The sequence below is a fragment of the Notothenia rossii genome (assembly GCF_949606895.1).
Source record: "Notothenia rossii genome assembly, chromosome: 10".
NCBI lineage: Eukaryota > Metazoa > Chordata > Actinopteri > Perciformes > Nototheniidae > Notothenia > Notothenia rossii.
The window spans coordinates 35,946,275-35,966,363 of NC_136908.1; the positions used below are offsets into that span (position 1 = coordinate 35,946,275).

The 20,089-nt window shown below is 41.8% G+C and overlaps 1 protein-coding gene across 4 annotated transcripts; it reads left to right on the forward strand.

Annotated features, from left to right (window-relative positions):
* The first annotated feature begins 13,255 nt into the window (after window positions 1-13,255).
* On the forward strand, window positions 13,256-18,827 carry LOC307022877 (uncharacterized protein). Of its 4 annotated transcripts, none has more exons than XM_079655782.1 (4): window positions 13,256-13,347; window positions 16,117-16,176; window positions 16,781-17,374; window positions 17,749-18,827. In XM_079655782.1, the coding sequence occupies exons 3-4, from the start codon at window positions 17,091-17,093 to the stop codon at window positions 18,185-18,187; spliced, it is 723 nt and encodes a 240-aa protein (XP_079511908.1). In that variant the 5' UTR covers window positions 13,256-13,347; window positions 16,117-16,176; window positions 16,781-17,090; the 3' UTR covers window positions 18,188-18,827. The 4 variants fall into 4 exon arrangements, with proteins under 4 accessions (XP_079511908.1, XP_079511909.1, XP_079511907.1 ...); XM_079655783.1 differs by having other exon boundaries at window positions 16,862-17,374; XM_079655781.1 differs by lacking the exon at window positions 13,256-13,347 and having other exon boundaries at window positions 16,000-16,176.
* The last annotated feature ends 1,262 nt before the right edge of the window (window positions 18,828-20,089 follow it).

Sequence of the window (20,089 nt, forward strand, 5' to 3'; positions counted from 1 at the left end):
ACACAGAAAAGACCTGTCTATGCTGCCTCAGAACGCCTCGTTGGACATGTATCTTTTTCCATTGTTTTCTTCCTGGGTACAGTGACGTGCCCATACCCAAATGGACCCATTGGTCCAAATGGACCAAATGGGGGGTTGCGGGTGCTAGTGGAGCCTCGCAGATGGGGGTGGTGCAGCCCCTTCTCAGCATCCCCCCCTACCCAGCTCACACTGTCCGCTCCTCGCAGCAGCGAGCCGCGCAACGTCCCGCCAACACGACACCCAGACCCCGCGCAGCATTCTCATCTGTTTGTCATTACTGGTTGCTATCGCCATTGTAACACATAATCACTGATGTTCCGCTGTAACGGTGGTGGACTCATCAGAACAGAGTGGGCGAGCTGACCAATCAGAGCACACTGGGCTCAGAGGGGGGTGGGGGGGCAGGAGCTCCAACAAGCCGTGTAGGACAGAGAGTGAATACACATACTATACAGAGATGCTGTATGAGAAACCAATGTGAGTTTGGAAAATTGAACAATGTAAATCTATTCTAGTAGACCCCAACAATGGAATTATGATCAGTAGAAATGGCCATGACATGGGACCAGGCTTGGAATTTCGTCATTTTAGGGGCAAGGCCATTTGGCATTTGGTGTTACACATTTTTTCAGGGTGCAAAGGCCACATGCCAGGGCACAAAGGCCATTGAGGGAAACATTTGGATTTGGAGCTTACAAATAAATAACTTCACTTTTTGATAAGAAAAACACACGAATGACATGGAAAACAAATCACTCTTTTAATATCAATAATGTTAAACATGATATCATCATATAGGCCTATGCCTCCTTAGTATTACCGTATATAAAATAAAATACTCTACTTTGAATAATTAGTGTTTTGGTATGTTTTCCATCTACTACTTCTCCCATTCACAAATCCAAAATCAAATCAAAAAATCTAAAATTCTATTAATATGTAACAAATGTATTCCATTTCAGAGCAGAAGAAACAGCCTTCAAGGGGCAAACTCTGCACCATTCAGCAGTGCACAGTGAAGTGTGTGTGTGTGTGTGTGTGTGTGTGTGTGTGTGTGTGTGTGTGTGTGTGTGTGTGTGTGTGTGTGTGTGTGTGTGTGTGTGTGTGTGTGTGTGTGTGTGTGTGTGTGTGTGTGCGTGCGTGCGTGCGTGCGTGCGTGCGTGCGTGCGAGAGTGTCTTTAATCAACTCCTCACAGCTCTGGTCAGAAACTGGACAAAAGTTAAACATGTTCAAACTGTGTCATGGCAAATACAGTCGCTGCTTTAATTATGTCTTTAGGATGTTGTTGCGAGTGTGGACGGAGCAGCTACAGGTTAGTTTAGCAGCAGGGGACGATCTAGAAAAATATTCATGGGGTGGCAAGAGGGTGGCAGGAGAATTTCAGGGTGGCATCCCCTGGCAGAAGTATATGCTGATTTAATCGCAGTCATATCAATTAATGTTAACTTGGAAAGCCACAATATTGATATTTTAACTCAATATCATTAGGTGACATTATTGTGGCCCATCAGTAAAGCCATAAATATATAAGGTGGCAGACATAATTTAATGAATTTTAACTGAATAAGTTGGTTTCACTCTTAGACCAGCAGGGGTACCAAATCTAGGCAGACTGCTGCAATAAGTACATTAATTAACTGTCTCATCGATGTGTGTCTGTATGAATATGATAATATTAACAATCATATTATTCCTATCAGCTGTCAATCACTGTTATGATTCACATATTCAGTGTTATTATTAAATAAACTATATTTTTTGGGGGAGTTAATGATGAACGTTCCTCAAGATGCTTGCTCACCCTCCTTCAAATTTGAAAGACCAGTAATTACTATAATCATTCAAAAGAATCAAAGGAACAGTTCAGCGCCCCACAACTTCATTGCAAACACTTACAACCTTGACTTTACATCAGAAAGAACAAACATTAAAGAAGTGACTAACTGCATCAATTAGGGTTAAAAAACGTGTATTTAGCTAAAACATATACATCGCTGCAGTTATGATCCAGTGGAAAGTCCTTACCTACTGGCCTAGTTAAATCAAAGTGGTTACCAGTAAGGTCATCATCTTAACAGTTTTTTATGCTCATCGAGTCATCTGTGAGCAGAGCATCAAGTTGGCATGCCTATAACAGCTGAATGTGGCGATTACCATCTTGTTCAGCAAAACGCCACACAAACTTATTAAGATTTAAAGCTATGGTGCGTTTTGATTCAATGCTGAGTACAGCCCAACTTGACAAGCTCTTCTCTGTCATTGTAGACCGCAAACAGTGGCGGCGCCAGAGTATTTGTGTTGGGTAATCTATGGTAGGGCTAACCCATACAGTGGTGTGGCTCAAGTCAGTATTTGCAATGTAATTCACTTAACAGTGAAATGCCACGCGTGAGGTTTAGATTATTTCCCTGTCTTAATCCAAATTGAACTGTATGAATTAAAAAAGGCACATTTCTCTTGTAGTAAATAAAAAGGGTGAACTGGAGCCAATCCTGCAATTTCCCCACAGGTGAAAGAGTTGACGTGCTGAAAACCCAGCCCCTGCAGGGGGGTCTGGGTGGATTCTCCCCCAGGAGATTTTTTGAAATAATAACATAAAATACACATTCTGGTACTCTCTTGAGAAGAAAAATAAACAAATATATTACTCCACGACATATTTAAAAAAATTCATGCCATTTTAGTTTTTTGTTACTTTGTTCTGAAAGCTGAACCTGCTGCTCCTCACAGAGAGAAGAGGCTGTGTGAATGACTTTACTTTGTGGATAAGGGTCGATGTGGATAGCCCCCATTGTTCTGTGTGTCAAAATGAAAGACAGCCCACACACCTATCAATCATCAAACTGTGGGGTCTTACTTCATTACGTGTTGATTTCTATCAACACGTAATGTTGTATCGATGTATATAGATGTACTACAGCAAAAGTATTCTCCGTCGGGACTTCCTGCAACAACACCACGCCGTTATCGTGATTCTGATTGGCCAGAAGATATTGTCAAAGATGTTCTATTGAGAAGACGATCACTACGTGACAAAAGTTTTCAAAACCGTTTCTAGTCTTCGGTATTTCCAGACAAGTGGCTACTGAAATCAATCTTACTAACTGCTGTCTGTGCAATTTACGAGTTGGCAGACTTTATCTTGCTTACTTTAACATCATTGTTCATGGTGGGGCTAAGCCATTTCTTGGTATGGCTGTAGCCTACACCAGCCATACCCTGACCGCAAATATCTCATTCCTTCTGTCTACTTGGATACGGAATGCTTCTCGTTTTGCGCTGTCCTCCCGTTCAAATGAAATCGCCGCCAATCATATTTCAAAGCTCGCGCCAGGGTGGGGGAGGGGTTACAAGGCTGGCGTCTTGTGCTGCATTCACTTGCACTTGGACATTAGAGATTTTCTCTAATAAATGTCCGATGAGCCACAACTTTTCTTTCAAAACAAAGATGCCAACTGGGGTGGCAAGGCATTTTTCTGAGGTGGCAGCTGCCACCCCGTGCCACCCCGTAAAACCGCCACTGTTTAGCAGCCTGATTGATCCATTCAGAAAACGCGCATTTTAAAAAGTTTTTCGCCTGCCGTCTATCTGCAGACTTGTCAAAGCATTAATTCATGATTTTTACTAACCGGTATCAGTATGTAGTTACTTCGGCTTCATTTTGAAACGTGTATTACAATTAAATCACTGTAAAATAGGTTAATTTTGTCGTAGTTGGTTTCCACCACAGTATTTACATGGAAATAAGCCCCGCCCCCTCTCCAGCGCGTCCTGTTTGAATGACAGGAGTAAACACAGCTGACAGCCACGGGGAAACTCCAGGGTGAGAATATTCGCATTGCTTCCGTTGTGAACGCAGCACAATGCAGTTCAGAAAACACTGTTCTGTCGCTTTTAAAGCAACTTAAGATTTTAACAGTATCAGGGCCATGGTGGCCGTAGGACGTACAATTATTTTTGGGGCATAACGGCCAGACCGAGGGGCTACGACAGCCATGGCCGTCATGGCCGCCGTGAAAATCCTACCCTGCATGGGACCTTTAAGTAAAACGTATAATTCCCTTGCAACAGATCTAATTCGCATATGGAAGCAATTAACACAAGGACAAACAGGATTAATGGCAGGAGTTCACGCAGGTTGAGTAGACTAGCATGAGGATGGTTAATCCCCCCCGCTCTGTGCTCAGTGACAGCAGAGCGTCACTCTGAAGGCTGAGGGAAACTATTATTTACAGCTGCTTTTATCAATAGCCTTTTTAGACTTGGTTTTAGATTAATAAACAGTAAAAGTCTTTAATAGCACTCCCACCAACTTTGTATTGATGAAATGAAAATTGTACAGATGTAGCGATTCATTTCAGATAGTTTGAAACACGAGGGCCGTGATTGGTACGTGATCTGCCCTCGCTCAAGGGAAAACCTCCAGCTTGACTTGAGACGGTCCTCGTGATAGATAAATGTAATTATAATGAAGCCAGCTGCAATGGATCATTGATCCACCAGGGGGTGCAGTGGGGTTCCACACTGGAGCTCATGTGAAATAAAGTCAGATACAGTACGCTGGATGTACAGCGGAACTTTGTTAAGATCCATATGTCACGGATATCATACTCTGTGCTAAATAAGAGACATATAATCATTTACAAAACATCACCATGTTGTTATTGAACAAAATAATGTTGTTTTGTAAAAAAAAACTAACGGGAGGAAATGCAGCCCGGCTCTCGATTTTTAATCCTAATTTAATCATCATCTTCACCACGATCATTTATGTTTATGTTAGCCGAATTGACATAAAATCACTGACACATATGAATATACTGTATTCAACTTCATTAAAACGTTATTAACGTGCCTAAACTCAGTAATTCACTAAAAATATTTATATTTTAATGGAGCCCCATCGGCAGATCAGGATCCCAACGCGCAGCGGAGAAATCTTGGTCTGCATGACGGGTGTTATATTCCCCATAAGGAACAACTCGCTGCAAATTATCCCGCTTATTACATGGCCACATTCTCAACAAAGTAACGACATGACTCCCAATATTAATTTAAATGCTTTTATGGATTTAGAAAATGTTTTTATTGATTTAAAAAATAGTTGTATGTATTGATTTAAATTGACATGCATCCGCTAAGAAAAATAGTCCGTTGTTACCGTTTTTTAAACAGTGTGAATGAAACGGCAGCTCTCTCCCCCCTCCCCGCCTGATCTTTCTTCTCCAGCAGCTAAATTAACTGTAGGTTACTCTGAGTGACCATAGACTGTATGTGACAAGCTTTAGTGATGCAAATTAGTCGCTTTTCGGCGCCTCCCGCTTTTTTAACGCTGATTTGGGTGACTTGTGTAATTCGCGGAGAACCGAAGAGTTTTCGTTTTTGGGGGGGGGGGTCCGTCCGCCCGTCCGTCCGTCAGTCCGACTAACGGACAACTTTTCACTTCAAAAAAGAAGAAGAAATCTAGACCGCAAAATAATTAAACAAGCGAGTGCCTGTTTTTCCTGGCCAAGGGCAGGTTCCTTGAACACAACACGAGCATAACGTGTCTTCGCGGAGAGCACCGGAACGCCGCTCCAGCTCTTCAAATATTGCAGTACCCATAAGGAGCCGTACACATACCGCAGTGTTTGCGTGGCTGTCTTTAGTTGTAAGCACAGTGACGATCTGTTGTTATTAGCATCTGGTTAGCTAGCTATGCTAACGAATTTAAAGAACTTTTCTACAACCAGGTGGAAGAGAGCTCTCTCCTGAGAGGCTCAAATAACCTCAGCTCAGTGAGGTTAAGGCACACCTTGATGTGATCATTATTATTAATGAGACATTAGAGACTAAATGAAAAACAGGTATAAAATACTATATGACAGTAACAAAAAAGTTGTTAAAAATAACAAGAATAGAGTTTAAAAGGGGAGTGATTTGTAAAATATCCAAAAAGAAGAATCTGCCTACAGTTCTGTTTCATAATGGGTGTTGAGATGTATCCATAGATCTCTTCATGTTGCTCTCAAAGTGCACCAGATTGATGCTTTTAACTTCAATATTAAAAAAAAAAATCTTCCCGGGGGAGCATGCCCCCGGACCCCACTAGAGGAGGTTAGTTCCCCCCCACTTAAATCATGTTCACATGGATAGGATACTAAATACATTTGCACACATCTTGTGTCCATAAGCAGTTCAATAATTTGTAGGGCCCTCTGAGGATGTTGAAAGGAAAAAGGTTCCCCACCCCTGCTGTAAATAATAATAAAACCCCTTGATTTATAACTTAACATCTCTGTCTCCTATTGATCTGAGTATATTATAAAGAATAGCCAGTTAATTGATGCATTATAGCACAGGCCTTTGTCAGATGGTATATTACGTTGTTTTTTTCCTGCTTCGAATAGTTCTCTCTTTTTTCACCATACGTGTGTTTGCATCCCTGAAGCTTACAGTTAGTGACGTAACTACACCATAAAAGCTGGTGGGTTGAAAGCAATACGGGAGGTAAAAATAACTAGAATAATTGTGATTTATTTATTGTGTCTTTTATGTTTTTAGGTATAAAATGTTATGCAATTCAGGCTTATAGTTCACCCTTCTCTAAAAGCCTTCAACAATGACAATATTCATAGTAATTTAATAAATCCTTCCAACACACATTGTAAAAAATAGCCTACTGTAAGTTAAGAAATCATTCCAATATGTACATCTTCTGATGTAACAACAATAACATTATAAATAGTAACATAGCTGAACATGGTATTGCACATAAGCTTTGAGTGTTACTGACCTGAGATGTTTTTATTACATGAATTAAGGTGACTGAGGCTTTGGGATGCAAACTCATCTGTATGAAAAAGGTGACAAGGATCCGAGCCCCCGGCTCCCCCACCGCACGGAATATCGGCTTTAAAATGAGGAATAACAGAGGATTTCAGCAGTCAGAACAACTAAAGCAGCAGTGTTAATAATAACAGAAACGCCAAAGAGTCACATCTAATAGAAATATATAAAAGCATTTATTTTAAATTGTGTAGCAGTCAGTTTATAATTTTGGCAGCACTGTTGAGCATTTTGAAAATGTATTTTCGTGCCTCTGTGCAAGGCTTAAGTCTTTCTCTCTTTATAGCCACATGGTGTAAAGTAACTAAGTTCATAAACTCAACAAGTACTATACTTGGGCACAATTTTGAGATACTTGTACTTTATTTAAGTATTTCAATGTTTTGCTACTTTGTTCTTCTACCCCACTACAGTTCAGAGGTACATGGTGTACTTCTAATCCCCTCCATCTATTTAATACCTTTAGTTACTTTACAGATGTGGATGAATGATGTGAAATATAATCAAGTGTTAAATCAGACTTTAGTTCCACCTAGAGTAAATCCACAAGCAGTATACAAAGTACAGTACAGTATACAAAGTCATTCAAACTAGCTGCACCTTTACCAGCTTTGAGAACACTTTCATGATCAATCATTATAAAACATATCATATATATTATTCTGAAACGGACCAATCTGCACAATGACTAATTTTACTGTCGCTACTTTCACTATATTGTTATGAGAATACTTTTCTACTTTCACTTGAGGAACATTTTGAATGCAGGACTTTTACTGTAACAGAGTATTCCTACACTCTGGTACTTCTACTTTTACTCAAGTACAAGATCTGAGTACTTCTACTTTTACTCAAGTGCAAGATCTGAGTACTTTTACTTTTACGCAAGTACATGAACTGAGTACTTCTACTTTTACTCAAGTACAAGACCTGAGTACTTCTACGTTTACTCTACAAGATCTGTGTGCTTTTACTTTTACTCTAGTACAAGATCTGAGTACTTCTACTTTTATTCTAGTACAAGATCGGAGTACTTCTACTTCTACTCAAGTACAATATATATATACTTATACCATCTCTGTTTATAGCCTATGAAAAAAACTTTTAGAAATAGAAGGCTAAAGCTAACGTTAGCAGATAGTGACAATGTATGCTAGCTAGCTAGCTCAACGATTCCTTAAATCAGGGGTAGCCAACGCGGTGCCCGCGGGCACTAAGTCGCCCGCAGGGGGGAAATTGGTCGCCCGCGTGCATGTTCTAAAAATAGCACAAGTCACCATGGAGCTCCGTCTAAAAAAATTATTGAATACATTTTTATTTTTAAAATGACAATATTGAATATAACATTTTAAAAGCACACATTCTGTATGTACATATGTAAGTGAAATGGAGATTTGGTGCGTGAAATTGAACTCTGACCCCAGATAGGTTCAGAGTTGAACTCCACGCACCAAATCTCCGTTCCACATTTAGCTGAGACAAGCTAGCATGAGCAGCTACGAACATGGGCGTCATCACCACACCGCAAACAGACAAACACACACACACACACACACACACACACACACACACAGCAGTGGTGAGGATCTCAGCCTGCCACTGACGTTCAACCAGAAAACATCAGCAGTTAGCTGTTAGCAGTTAGCAAACAGAGATCACAGCTCCTCATATCTTTTCAGAAACTGGACAAAAGTTAAACTAGTACAAACCACAGACTGTCTGTGTCATGGCGAATACAGTCGCTGGTTTATTTATGTCTGTAGGCCGTTGTTATGAGTGTGGAATGAGCATATACAACGTTAGCTTAGCCTGGTCGACCCAATCTCCATTCAGAAAACAAGCATTTTAAAAGGTTTTTCGCCTGCCGTCTTGTCTGCAGACTTGTCAAGCATTAATTCATGGTTTTTACTAAGCGGTATCAGTATGTTGTTACTTCGGCATCATTTAGAAACTTGTATTACAATTTAATCACGGTAAAATATGTTCATTTTGTTGTAGTTGTAGCTCCAGAGCCAGCGCGTCTTGTTTGAATGATGCGAGTAAACACAGCTGGCAGCAGCGGTGAAACTCGAGCGATTAGAGCGAAGTCTTGTCCGGTGTGAACGCAGCATTACAACGACCTCTGATAGATCTCGCGAGAATGTGTATAAATATAGATACATTTTCATAACAAAACAATGGGGTTGCTATAGCAATGGTAAATCATTGTTAATAATTATTGTAAGGAATAATTAACATTAACATGTGATCAGACAGTCCTTCACATACAGTAAATTAATATGTATTCTGATTATTATTAATAATAATATTATCGTTAAAGGTGAACCGTGCAATTATGTTATTCAGGAAGTTTGTATCAAACAAGTAGCCCTTCGTATTACTCAGTACCCTTGAAGTAGGCCTCGGTGACAAAAAGGTTGGTGACCCCTGCCTTAAATAATATTGCCACAGAAAAACTTTTTAGTTCGCATCACGCTCTGCCGCTCCGACAGGGAGCTCTGCTCTGAACACCTGAACGGCCCGTTCTAACAGCTGTTCACCAGCGGTCCAGTCTGTGCCACAGTGACTCCGGACGCGCAGTTAATATTAACGAATGCACCCGTAGGTAATGTAGCTGCTGAAGCTAGACCATCATGTCGGAGCAGCAGAGCCTTATTATACATCCATGAGCAGAGCCGACAGGCAGGAAGACTCGAGCACACAGCTCGCACTTCATTATAATATATAAAAAAAGAACACCATGCGTGTCATGATGGCACATAACAGCTCACGGCCGCAGATAACTCCGGGTCCCAGACACCCCCATACCCCAAAAATATTTTTATTGCAGATCTACATGAAATGACAGGAAATCACTGACAAATATGAATATACTGTATTCAACTTCATTAAAACATTATTAACGTGCCTAAACTCAGTAATTCACTAAAAATATTTATATTTTAATGGAGCCTCGTCGGCAGATCAGGATCCCAAAGCGTAGCGGAGGGATCCTGATCTGAAAAATAGTCCGTTTTAAAACCTGAAATTGAAAATCTAGCAACGCCCTCTTGGAAAATAGTGGGAGGGCTTAACATTCCTCTATACTGGTCTTAGGCAGGTCGTAGGCAGGAAGCTGTAAACTGGAGTCTGAAATGAAGTGCTACATCTGTATATCACTACTGGCAGAGCTCATGTATCAACTGTCACTCAAGCACAATACAATAATTCATAGTGTTTGTCTTGTGGCTTAGTCTTTGGCTTATGACCTCTACTTGTTTTACTTTGATTTCTGAGGCACCAAACTGTTGTAGTCGTGCATATCTTCTGGGTTTGATATAGTTGTTCTTGAGGAGGTGAGGACCCAGGAGTGTCAATCCCCCGTACTCTGTAGTATGGGCCCCCCCCAGGGGACGGTGCTGGCACAGTTTCTCTTCCCCCTCAACACTGCAGACTTCACCCGAAACACTGCAACCTGTCACCTGCAGAAGTTCAACAACTCCACCATCGTTGGCCTCATCTCCAACGAGGACGACAGGGAGTACAGGGAGCTAACCTCCAGCTCAATGCAGGGAAGACCATGGAGCTGGTGGTGGATTTCAGACGGCGCCAACACTCCCCCCCGACACCAGTGAACATCCAGGGAGCGGACATTGAGATCGTGAAATCTTACAAATACCTGGGTGTTCATCTGAACAATAAACTGGACTGGACTGATAATTCTGCTGCTCTGTACAAGAAGGGACAGAGTAGAGTCTTTCTGCTGAGGAGACTGAGGTCTTTCGGGGTGCAGGGGGCACTCCTTCAGACCTTCTTTGACTCTGTTGTGGCATCAGCCATTTTCTGTGGTCTGCTGGGGCAGCAGCATCTCGGCTGCTGACAGGAAGTGACTGAACAGACTGGTAAGGAAGGCCAGCTCTGTCTTGAGTAGTCCTCTGGACACTGTGGAGGAGGTGGGAGACAGGAGAATGGCTGGACAATATGTCCCACCCCCTCCAGGACACCCTGTCCTTACTGTGCAGCACCTTCAGTGACAGGCTGCTGCACCCCATCTGTCACACGAGATACCGCAGGTCCTTCCTTCCTGCAGCGGTCAGACTATACAACCAGCACGGCCCCAAGTAGACCCCCCCCCCCCCCTCCCCTACACACACCACAACACAGACTATATCACCCCTTGCTGTTAAACACCAACCAACTATGTGCAATATGTGCAATATATATATGCTGTTAATAACTGTGCAATATATACCTGGCTGCTAATCCTAAGGACTGTTACAGGATGTGTATTTGGTAAATTGTGTAACTTTTTATTTTTATTATATTTTTTATTATAACTTTTTATTTTTTTACTTTAATACTTTGTAATGCATGCATATGTAACATATGTAACAACAAGTTGTCTATGGCTCTTTTTTCTGCTGTAACAATGTACATTTCCCCTCTGTGGGACTAATTAAGGTATTCTGATTCTGATTCATGTCTCAGAAATCATTTTAAGCTATTGCTGAGATTTCTGCCACACGATCATCAAGTTTAACGACTCTCTTTGGTGTTTGTCTCTGGGACTTCAGAGAACAGCAAGTCCTTTATCTAATATTATATCTGGTGGATTTCTGAAATAGATATTAACTTTTCATGTGTATCCTTAGTGTGATGCTCACAGTGATCTTACTCTTGATGGCGGAGAGCTTCCTCTGGGCAGCAGCCAGCTCTGCGTTGGCCTCGCTCAGAGCCTGGCGCTTGGGCTCCACCTCGCAGTAAACCTCGTAGAATTTGACGATGTTTAACCTATTAAGCCCCGAGCCTGTCTTCCAGGTCTCAGGCTCGAAAATGAAATTCCCAGAACAAATCTTTTTTCTCAAAGCAATGATAAACCTGTGAGTTGGATGTAGAAAGGTCAGAATCAATATAGATTGACTTTATAACAGGGGTTTTCAAAGTGTGGGTAGGTGAGCCTCCCCTCAGAGAACATAAGAACAGCCGCGCCCCCCCTCCCAATTATTATTGCTGTTATTATTATTATTATTGTTGTTGTTGCTATAATGCCGGGGTATTCAATTGCATTTCAAAGAGGTCCAGTAAGAGAAAATGTAATTAAATGCTCTGTTTTCGCTGTCTACTTTCCGCCATTTGAAATTACTCCGACTGTTTCTCTCCTCTTGTCTCGTCTCTGTGTGTGTGTGTTTGAATCTATCGTGCTGACTGCACCGATTTGATTGGCTGAGTAGCGTCACCTCCTTAAAACATTAAACAATAACTTTTTTAAACCTTTTTATTTTTATAACATATTGTATAAAACTCCCCCACTACTTGGACCCCTCTAGAATAAGCCCGAATGGTCTCAACCATATTGCATCAGTAACGTGCACTTGTTATTATAACAAGATCGCAAGGACACTGGTAGCGATCGGAAAATTGAGTGTTGTTCAGTTTGTGTGTTGTGGAACATGCGTGTCCGTGCATGAAAATATACCACACACCCAATTACAATTGCATGTTCAATTCACTACCCTGGAAGTTAATACAGTTGTTAAAGTTGGAACAGCCTGTGGACAGCCGTTCTTCCTTGCATGTCAGTCGCCGACACCTTCTTACAGAGCACAGGCACATCTAGCTGCAGCACGACCCGTATATTTCCGCACGCCATGTTCTCAAGAATTTTTTTTTTTTAACATTTTCAACATGGTGGATAAATCCTTATATGCTCCCGGTAACACACTGAACGTCAACTTTGCCTCCTTCTTACACTCACCCCTACTTTAGTGGGAACAATGAGTCTGCGTCTTTGATGCACACAGGAATAAACGCAGATCATACTCTGGCTGCAGCCTTGACCGGTACTTGCTTTTGATCAAAGTCAATGCGGAAAACCTGCACTCACACAGGTAGGTGGAGGTGAAGGGAATGAGCACTATTACAGCCTTTTTGGCGAGGTGGGGGAACTCGGTCTCCACAGACAGCCACAAATGGGCAAGTGTCACTTTACTCGTCTTTTTCTCGTTATTTTGTGTCTCACGCTGCGCCTCCCCTGTAGCTCTCTGGCACCCCCAGGGGAGGCGTGCCTCACACTTTGAAAACCGCTGATATATAACATATAATAAGTACCCTCTATCAAGATTGATTCAAAACAAGTGACATTTGACCTTTTTAGAGAGGTTTAGCACCAAAAAACCCACTTCTGGGGTCATTTGGGTGGATTTTCCATACTTCCGACCCCCTGGCTCGATTTCGGTCAGAGCCAATAGAATCGAGGGGAAGTTCCTAAATCCACCTACACCAAATAAGGAGTGAGAGTGATGCGTAGCCAGAATACCCAAAACAGGAAGCTGTCATACACTCTGCTATCATAGCAGCTAATATGAAAACTCAGTTTTTGACAGAACAATGGAATGATGGATTATCAGTAATCATTTCAAAGTGACAGACACATTGGATTAACCTATGGATAAACCTTCAGCAGCGTTTTTCTCGTTTTAATGCCATTGAACACAACTTTTGATCAGAAACAGCTAAAGGTAAGATATTTCTCCCGTTTTTGCTCCATAAAGCTCTGTGTTGTGATGTCTGTGTTTGCTTCCCCTGTCGCAAGCTCTGATCGCTCAGTGATGATACTAATACCTCTAGAATCTGTTTAATCTCAGTTTGCTAGCTAATATCTTGTTTGTGCAGATCTGATAAGTAATAAAGTATTTATACTGTTATTGTTGTTACATCAGAAGATGTACATATTGAAATGATTTCTTAACTTACAGTAGGCTATTTTTTACAATGTGTGTTGGAAGGATTTATTAAATTACAATGAATATTGTCATTGTTGAAGGCTTTTAGAGAAGGGTGAACTATAAGCCTGAATTACATAACATTTTATACCTAAAAACATAAAAGCCACAATAAATAAGTCACAATTATTGTAGTTATTTTTACCTCCCGTATTGCTTTCAACCCACCAGCTTTTATGATGTTGTTACGTCACTAACTGTAAGCTTGTCACATACAGTCTATGGTCACTCAGAGTAACCTACTGTTAATTTAGCTGCTGGAGAAGAAAGATCAGGGGGGGAGGGTGGGAGAGAGCTGTGGTTGATGGGCCATTAGTTGTGTAAATACACAGCTGAGAGCTGCCGTTTCATTCAGACTGTTTAAAAAACTGTAACAACGGACTATTTTTCTTAGCGGATGCATGTGAATTTAAATCAATACATACAACTATTTTTTAAATCAATAAAAACATTTTCTAAATCCATAAAAGCATTTCAATTAATATTGGGAGTCATGTCGTTACTTTGTTGAGAATGTGGCCATGTAATAAGCGGGATAATTTGCAGCGACTTGTTCTTTATGGGGAAAATAACACCCTTCATCCAGATGAGGATCCCTCCGCTACACTTTGGGATCCTGATCGACCGACGAAACTCCATTAAAATATACATATTTTGGGTGAATTACTGAGTTTAGGCACGTTAATAACGTTTTAATGAAGTTGAATACAGTATATTCATATGTGTCAGTAATTTCATGTCAATTCGGCGAACATGAACATAAATGATCGTGGTGAAGATGATGATTAAATTAGGATTAAAAATTGTGAGCCGGGCTGCATTTCCTTCCGTTCGTTTTTTTCGAATAACAAAATTATTTTGTTAAATAACAACATGTTGATGTTTTGTAAATGATTACATGTCTCTTATTTAGCACAGAGTATGATATCCGTGAAATATGGATCTTAACAAAGTTCCGCTGTACATCCAGAGTACTGTATCTGACTTTATTTCACATGAGCTCCAGTGTGGAACCCCACTGCACCTCCTGGTGGATCAATGATCCATTGCAGCTGGCTTCATTATAAATACATTTATCTATCACGGGGGCGGTCTCAAGTCAAGCTGGAGGCTTTCCCTTGAGCGAGGGCAGATCACGTACCAATCAAAGCCCTCGCGTTTCAAACTGTCCGAAATGAATCGCTCCATCTCTAGGTCACCTTTTAAGTATGTTTCTGTAGTGTGTTTTCATTGATCTTGAAAGGCGCCAACATAGATGTTTTGACTGTGGAGTCAGCTAGTAGTAATATATGTTGTAATTTCAATGGTTACTCACAGTACATTTGGAATGTTTTTTTAACGCTTTTAAGTATCTGAAAATGCTGTTGCCTGATGCTGGAATGAGCATGGTTTTGAATGCTTTTGTTGTGGGGTATTTTCCATGACTTGTAGAATAACACTTCAGTCGAGTACAACACAAAGCTAACGTTCCCTGCCTCTTTGTGTTCTGATACAGAGGTTGAGTTTGTTCTTGCCCAGGTTCCCCTAGGCCTGAGGCCAGCAACATTTACCTTGTATGTGAATTGTGATGCTAAATTGGCTACCCTTATCGTTATCTATTGTGTATGACGTGAGAATGTATAGCTTGATGAAGCAACAGCGAGTTAACAGTCATTTAAAAACAGCTTCATCTCTCAGGCTGCTCAGCAATCATATTCTTGAGATTCCTGAGTCTGAAAGGAAGCTTCTTACCTGTCTGTCAGAGGAGTGATGACTAATCGGGGCATTTTGCTCATGGGCGTCGCAGCCATTATATCAGGGTGGGACAAGTCCCCCCCACTTTTTCAAATGATTAGTTTAGACCCCCCCACTTCTACCATGTGGAAAGTCCGTGAATCGGTCTATCCACTCGCCGCACTTTGTAGAGCGCTGTGTCAGTGCTTCACTATCAAATCCATTCCACTTGCTTATTGAGAGAATGCCCAAATCAATGAAACTCCTTACCATGTTTTCACTGGTACTTTGTACAAAGGCAGATTGTCCCATAGCGAGCGCTTATTCAAGGAGTGTTGTCATAGTTGGACAGCTCAGATCTGTTGTATGAAGCGATGCCGGTAGCGGAGGTAAGGCACACACACCAAGTGTTCAGGACATTGTTAATACAGCGAAAATCAAAACTGACGATCTCTTGGTTTGATATGTTTTCTCCCCCAGACAACATGGACATAAGAAAAAAAATGTCAAAGAAGAGGAAAGTAAGTCTTCAGCTGGTAGCAGTTAATCAGTTAACAGTGATGGCGGCGGCGGCAAAAGGGTCTCACTTCTTGAGAGGAGTTTTGTCTTTATGTCATGATAGAGAGATACAAATACTGAATAGTTTGAGTCTTCAAAATGTCCAATGTCACAGACTGGGACTTACTTTAGAGTCAGTTGTATTTACATTCAGTATGACTTGTTATGATTCAATGTGAAAGAGTATACTGCTCAATAAATAATGATCACTTCACCACCTCTCTTGAAATCTAGGCGCTTGAGAGTGAGTCAGAGGCAGAACACAGGGACAGTGGAGAGAGGTCCATTGCTGAGGTGAGTGATGAAAGGGTAATAACAGTTTAGAGTAAATTGTGATGTGGACTCTTATCCCAGAATGTTAAGGAAATCAGTGGGGATATTGAACAGGAAACATTTCAGTCAAGGGGCATCGTATGACCAATATAGACAGAAGAGCAACATTTATTTGAACATTTAAGTCAATGATACCATTCCTAGGTGAACTTAACATCTGTATGGAGTCAGATCAGTGTCAATATTAATAAATGCTCACAGAAGGATTCACAAATGTATTTTGCGATTTATATATAAATGACTCTCCACAACAATATCTCTCAATGCACTCACAAATATTTATTGTTGTATATAAATGTATAAAAAATGGGCATTTAAACTGCTTTTTATTAATTCAAAGACGGCTCTGAATTAATAATCAAATATGTTTCCTTTCTTTGCTACTGGATGAAATTACAAAATGTACCCATCATTTTCCTCATGCTAGTATAGCCACATAAAAGTATCAAACCACTTGTTAAAATGCACCAGAATTTTTTTGTTTCGTGGGGGGGATCCCCAAATCCCCCGTTAAAAATGTCCCCCCCACATTCACGATGCTTCCTACGCCCATGGTTTTGCCCAGGTATTCATAAGAGTAGAGGAACTGGGCATCACAGATGTTGGAAAAACAATGTTTGTCCGTCTCATCCAAATGGTGTCTCAGCTGGGAGATCCACACAAAGGCCTGAGAGTTCTCCACCTTCAAAAGCAAGTGAAAGGCAGAGGGAGGAACGGCCCGTCCCCACGGCGGCGTGCATTGATTCTTGGCGGTGGGCGTGGCTGATGCTTGGGGGTTAAATGCGACCAAGGCGACCAACAACCAATCACATGAATGTCCCGCCCCGGACATACAAAGCAAAAAAGCCCGGTTCTTCTTCTCCACTATAGCCAAAATGGATGCCAGTTTGGTAGCAAGGGTGGCTTTGATTTATGCACTGTATCGCAGGAGGCGACGTGGTGTGCGTCGCTGTTGGGTACATTCCATAAAGAAAAAACGTCAGGAACGGGGGGAATACCACGTTCTGGTCCAAGAGCTCCGTCTGGATGGCGTACTGTTTCAGCAGTACTTCAGGATGAGCAAAGACCAGTTTGACAAGTTGCTCTGCAAAGTGGGTCCACTGATTACAAAGGCAGACACCAATATGCGTTTGTCAATTGGACCCGCCATCTGCCTACGGTACGTTTTGTGTATTTCTACTTCTTTAATCTGACTCTGTATAGAAAGAGAGAGAATGCATGCCATGGATGAATGATGAATGAAGTCTGCGATTTAATTCCGATGGATAACATGAATTAAGATAGCTAGGTAAACACAGTCTTGCTCCCCCTGTGTACATGGCATATGTGTGGAAAAGTGTGTGTGTGTGTGTGTGTGTGTGTGTGTGTGTGTGTGTGTGTGTGTGTGTGTGTGTGTGTGTGTGTGTGTGTGTGTGTGTGTGTGTGTGTGTGTGTGTGTGTGTGTGTGTGTGTGTGTGTGTGTGTGTGTGTGTGTGTGTGTGTGGTCTGCAATTGTTTTGTTTTTTAATTCATGTGTATTACTTTTTTTCTCAGGTACCTGGCAACCAGTGATTCATACAGGACCATAGCACTCAGCTATCGGGTCGGGCATGCAACAGTGGCTGTCATCGTCATCGTCAGGGAGGTTGCCGTTGCCATCTGGACCGCCCTGGTTGAGGAGACCACGCAGGTACCACAGACGGAGGACTGGAGAGCCATCGCTGCTGGGTTCCAGGAGCGCTGGAACTTTCCAAATTGTGTTGGTGCCATTGATGGGAAGCACGTAGTGATCCAGGCTCCGGCAAATTCTGGGTCCCTGTACTTCAACTATAAGTCCACCCACTCCTTGGTATTGCTGGCTGTCATGGATGCCCAGTACCTCTTCAGGGTAGTGGATGTTGGAGGTTTTGGAAAGAGCAGCGACAGTGGGAGCCTGCGGGAATTCTGCATTTGGAGAGAGCCTCAGAGATGGCAGTCTGCAGCTACCAACTGACACCGTCATCCCAGGAGCAGAGCGGCTGGGCCTTCTTCCCCATGTGTTGTTTGGAGATGAGGCTTTTCCGCTGCTGGACAACCTGCTGCGTCCATCCCCTGGACGTCACCTCACGCGTGAAAGGAGGATGTTCAACTACCGCCTCAGCCTGGCCAGGTTGGTGGTTGAATGTGCGTTTGGCATCCTCTCATCTCAGGGGAGAATGTTCAGGCGTGTCATCACCACCAGCCCGGAGGTAGTAGAGTTGTGTGTGAAGGCCGCCTGTGTGTTGCACAACTTCCTCCGCAGGAAGACGATAGGAAGGACATCACGCACACCTCTTGCAGAGTCCATGGATGAAGCTCCAGCTACTCCAACCCTGCGTGATGCACCAAGGATGGGCTCCAACAATGCCACACGCAGAGCCATCTAACTACGGGAGACCTTCTGCAGCTATTTCAATGAGGAGGGTGCAGTGCCATGGCAGCCGAATGTGGTGTAGGGTCACCATGGCTCTTTTAAGAGCCTCCAAACCAAAAGCTCTTTTAAGAGCTACCCATATTTTCTTTAAAAAGCAAATATTCCAAATGAGCCATTTAAAAATAAAACATTCCTAATAAACATGTTTCTTGAATTGATATTATGATATGACTAACAAACTTTTTCCTTCAGCCCTGTTTTTACTGATCAACCACTCATAATTTCAACAGGTTTTCACATGAACAATTACAGAAGACAGCACATTATATATCGACATACATGAAGCTTCTGGTATGTTGCAACTGACAAACCACATGAACAAGTGCAGACACAGTATAGCCATAACATACTTTAAATAACTTTTATTTATGTAATATTGTGAGTGAAGTGTGTGCAGTGATGAGTGTAAAAACATGTAGTGTGGATCAGTATGTGTGAATAACAAACAAAAACATCAGTCGTCTTCCAACTCCTGCTCTGCCTCATAAATAGCTTTATGGACAATACATCTCACTTTAGCCCTCTTTGCATTTGACAGCCTTCTCATGGAAGGCAAGAGGCTCCAAAAAAAAAACTTGTCCTCGTCTTCCATAACCACTGTTGGGGGTGGTGGAGGACGAGGTTGAGGTTGGGACATACAAAAATGAATTCACTTCTGTTATACACATTCTTGACACAATATTAAACAGTAATATCAACAATAAACATATTTTTAAAGTGATTTCTGTCTTTATAATATTATATAATTTTGAACAGTAATATGAACAATTAACATATATCTTTTGCATTTTTGAAAGCTATTTATAACTTTTTAATATTATATATAATATTCAACAGTAATATTAACAATAAACATATTTTTATTCATATAAACAACAGTCCTTGTAATTTCATTATGTGTGTCTCTTTGTATATACCTGTTCCCTCACTAGTGGGAGGGGTGGGCTTGGTGGCTCCTACACAGTTTATCAATCCTAGGTTTTAGGTTTGTCATTGTCCACTTGCAAACGTCCTCTGAGCTTTGTTTTCAATACCTTCAATGTAGAAAAGCCAGACTCGCTGAGGTATGTGGTGGCAAATGGAAGAAGGGATTTGCGAGCCCTCTCAGCCAGTGCGGGATAGTCTTTTTTTTACATACAGCCAGAACTGTGGGTTTGAAACAGTATGCAAGTTTCCGGAGCCATGAGGCATCTGAAAAACGGTCAGCCAGTAGATGATTTTCAGAAGAGAGGAATTCACTGATCTCCCTTCGCAGTTCAAAAACATGATTCAGCACCGACCCACGGGAAAGCCAGCGCACGTTGGAGTGGAGCAGTAACCCCTCAAACTTTGTGCCCATCTCGTTACACAAAATACGGTTAGCAACAAGTTCCTTGCGATGGAGCATGCAGTGCGTTGCCACTACATTTGGGGCCTTCCGCCTGATCAAAGCTGTCACTCCGC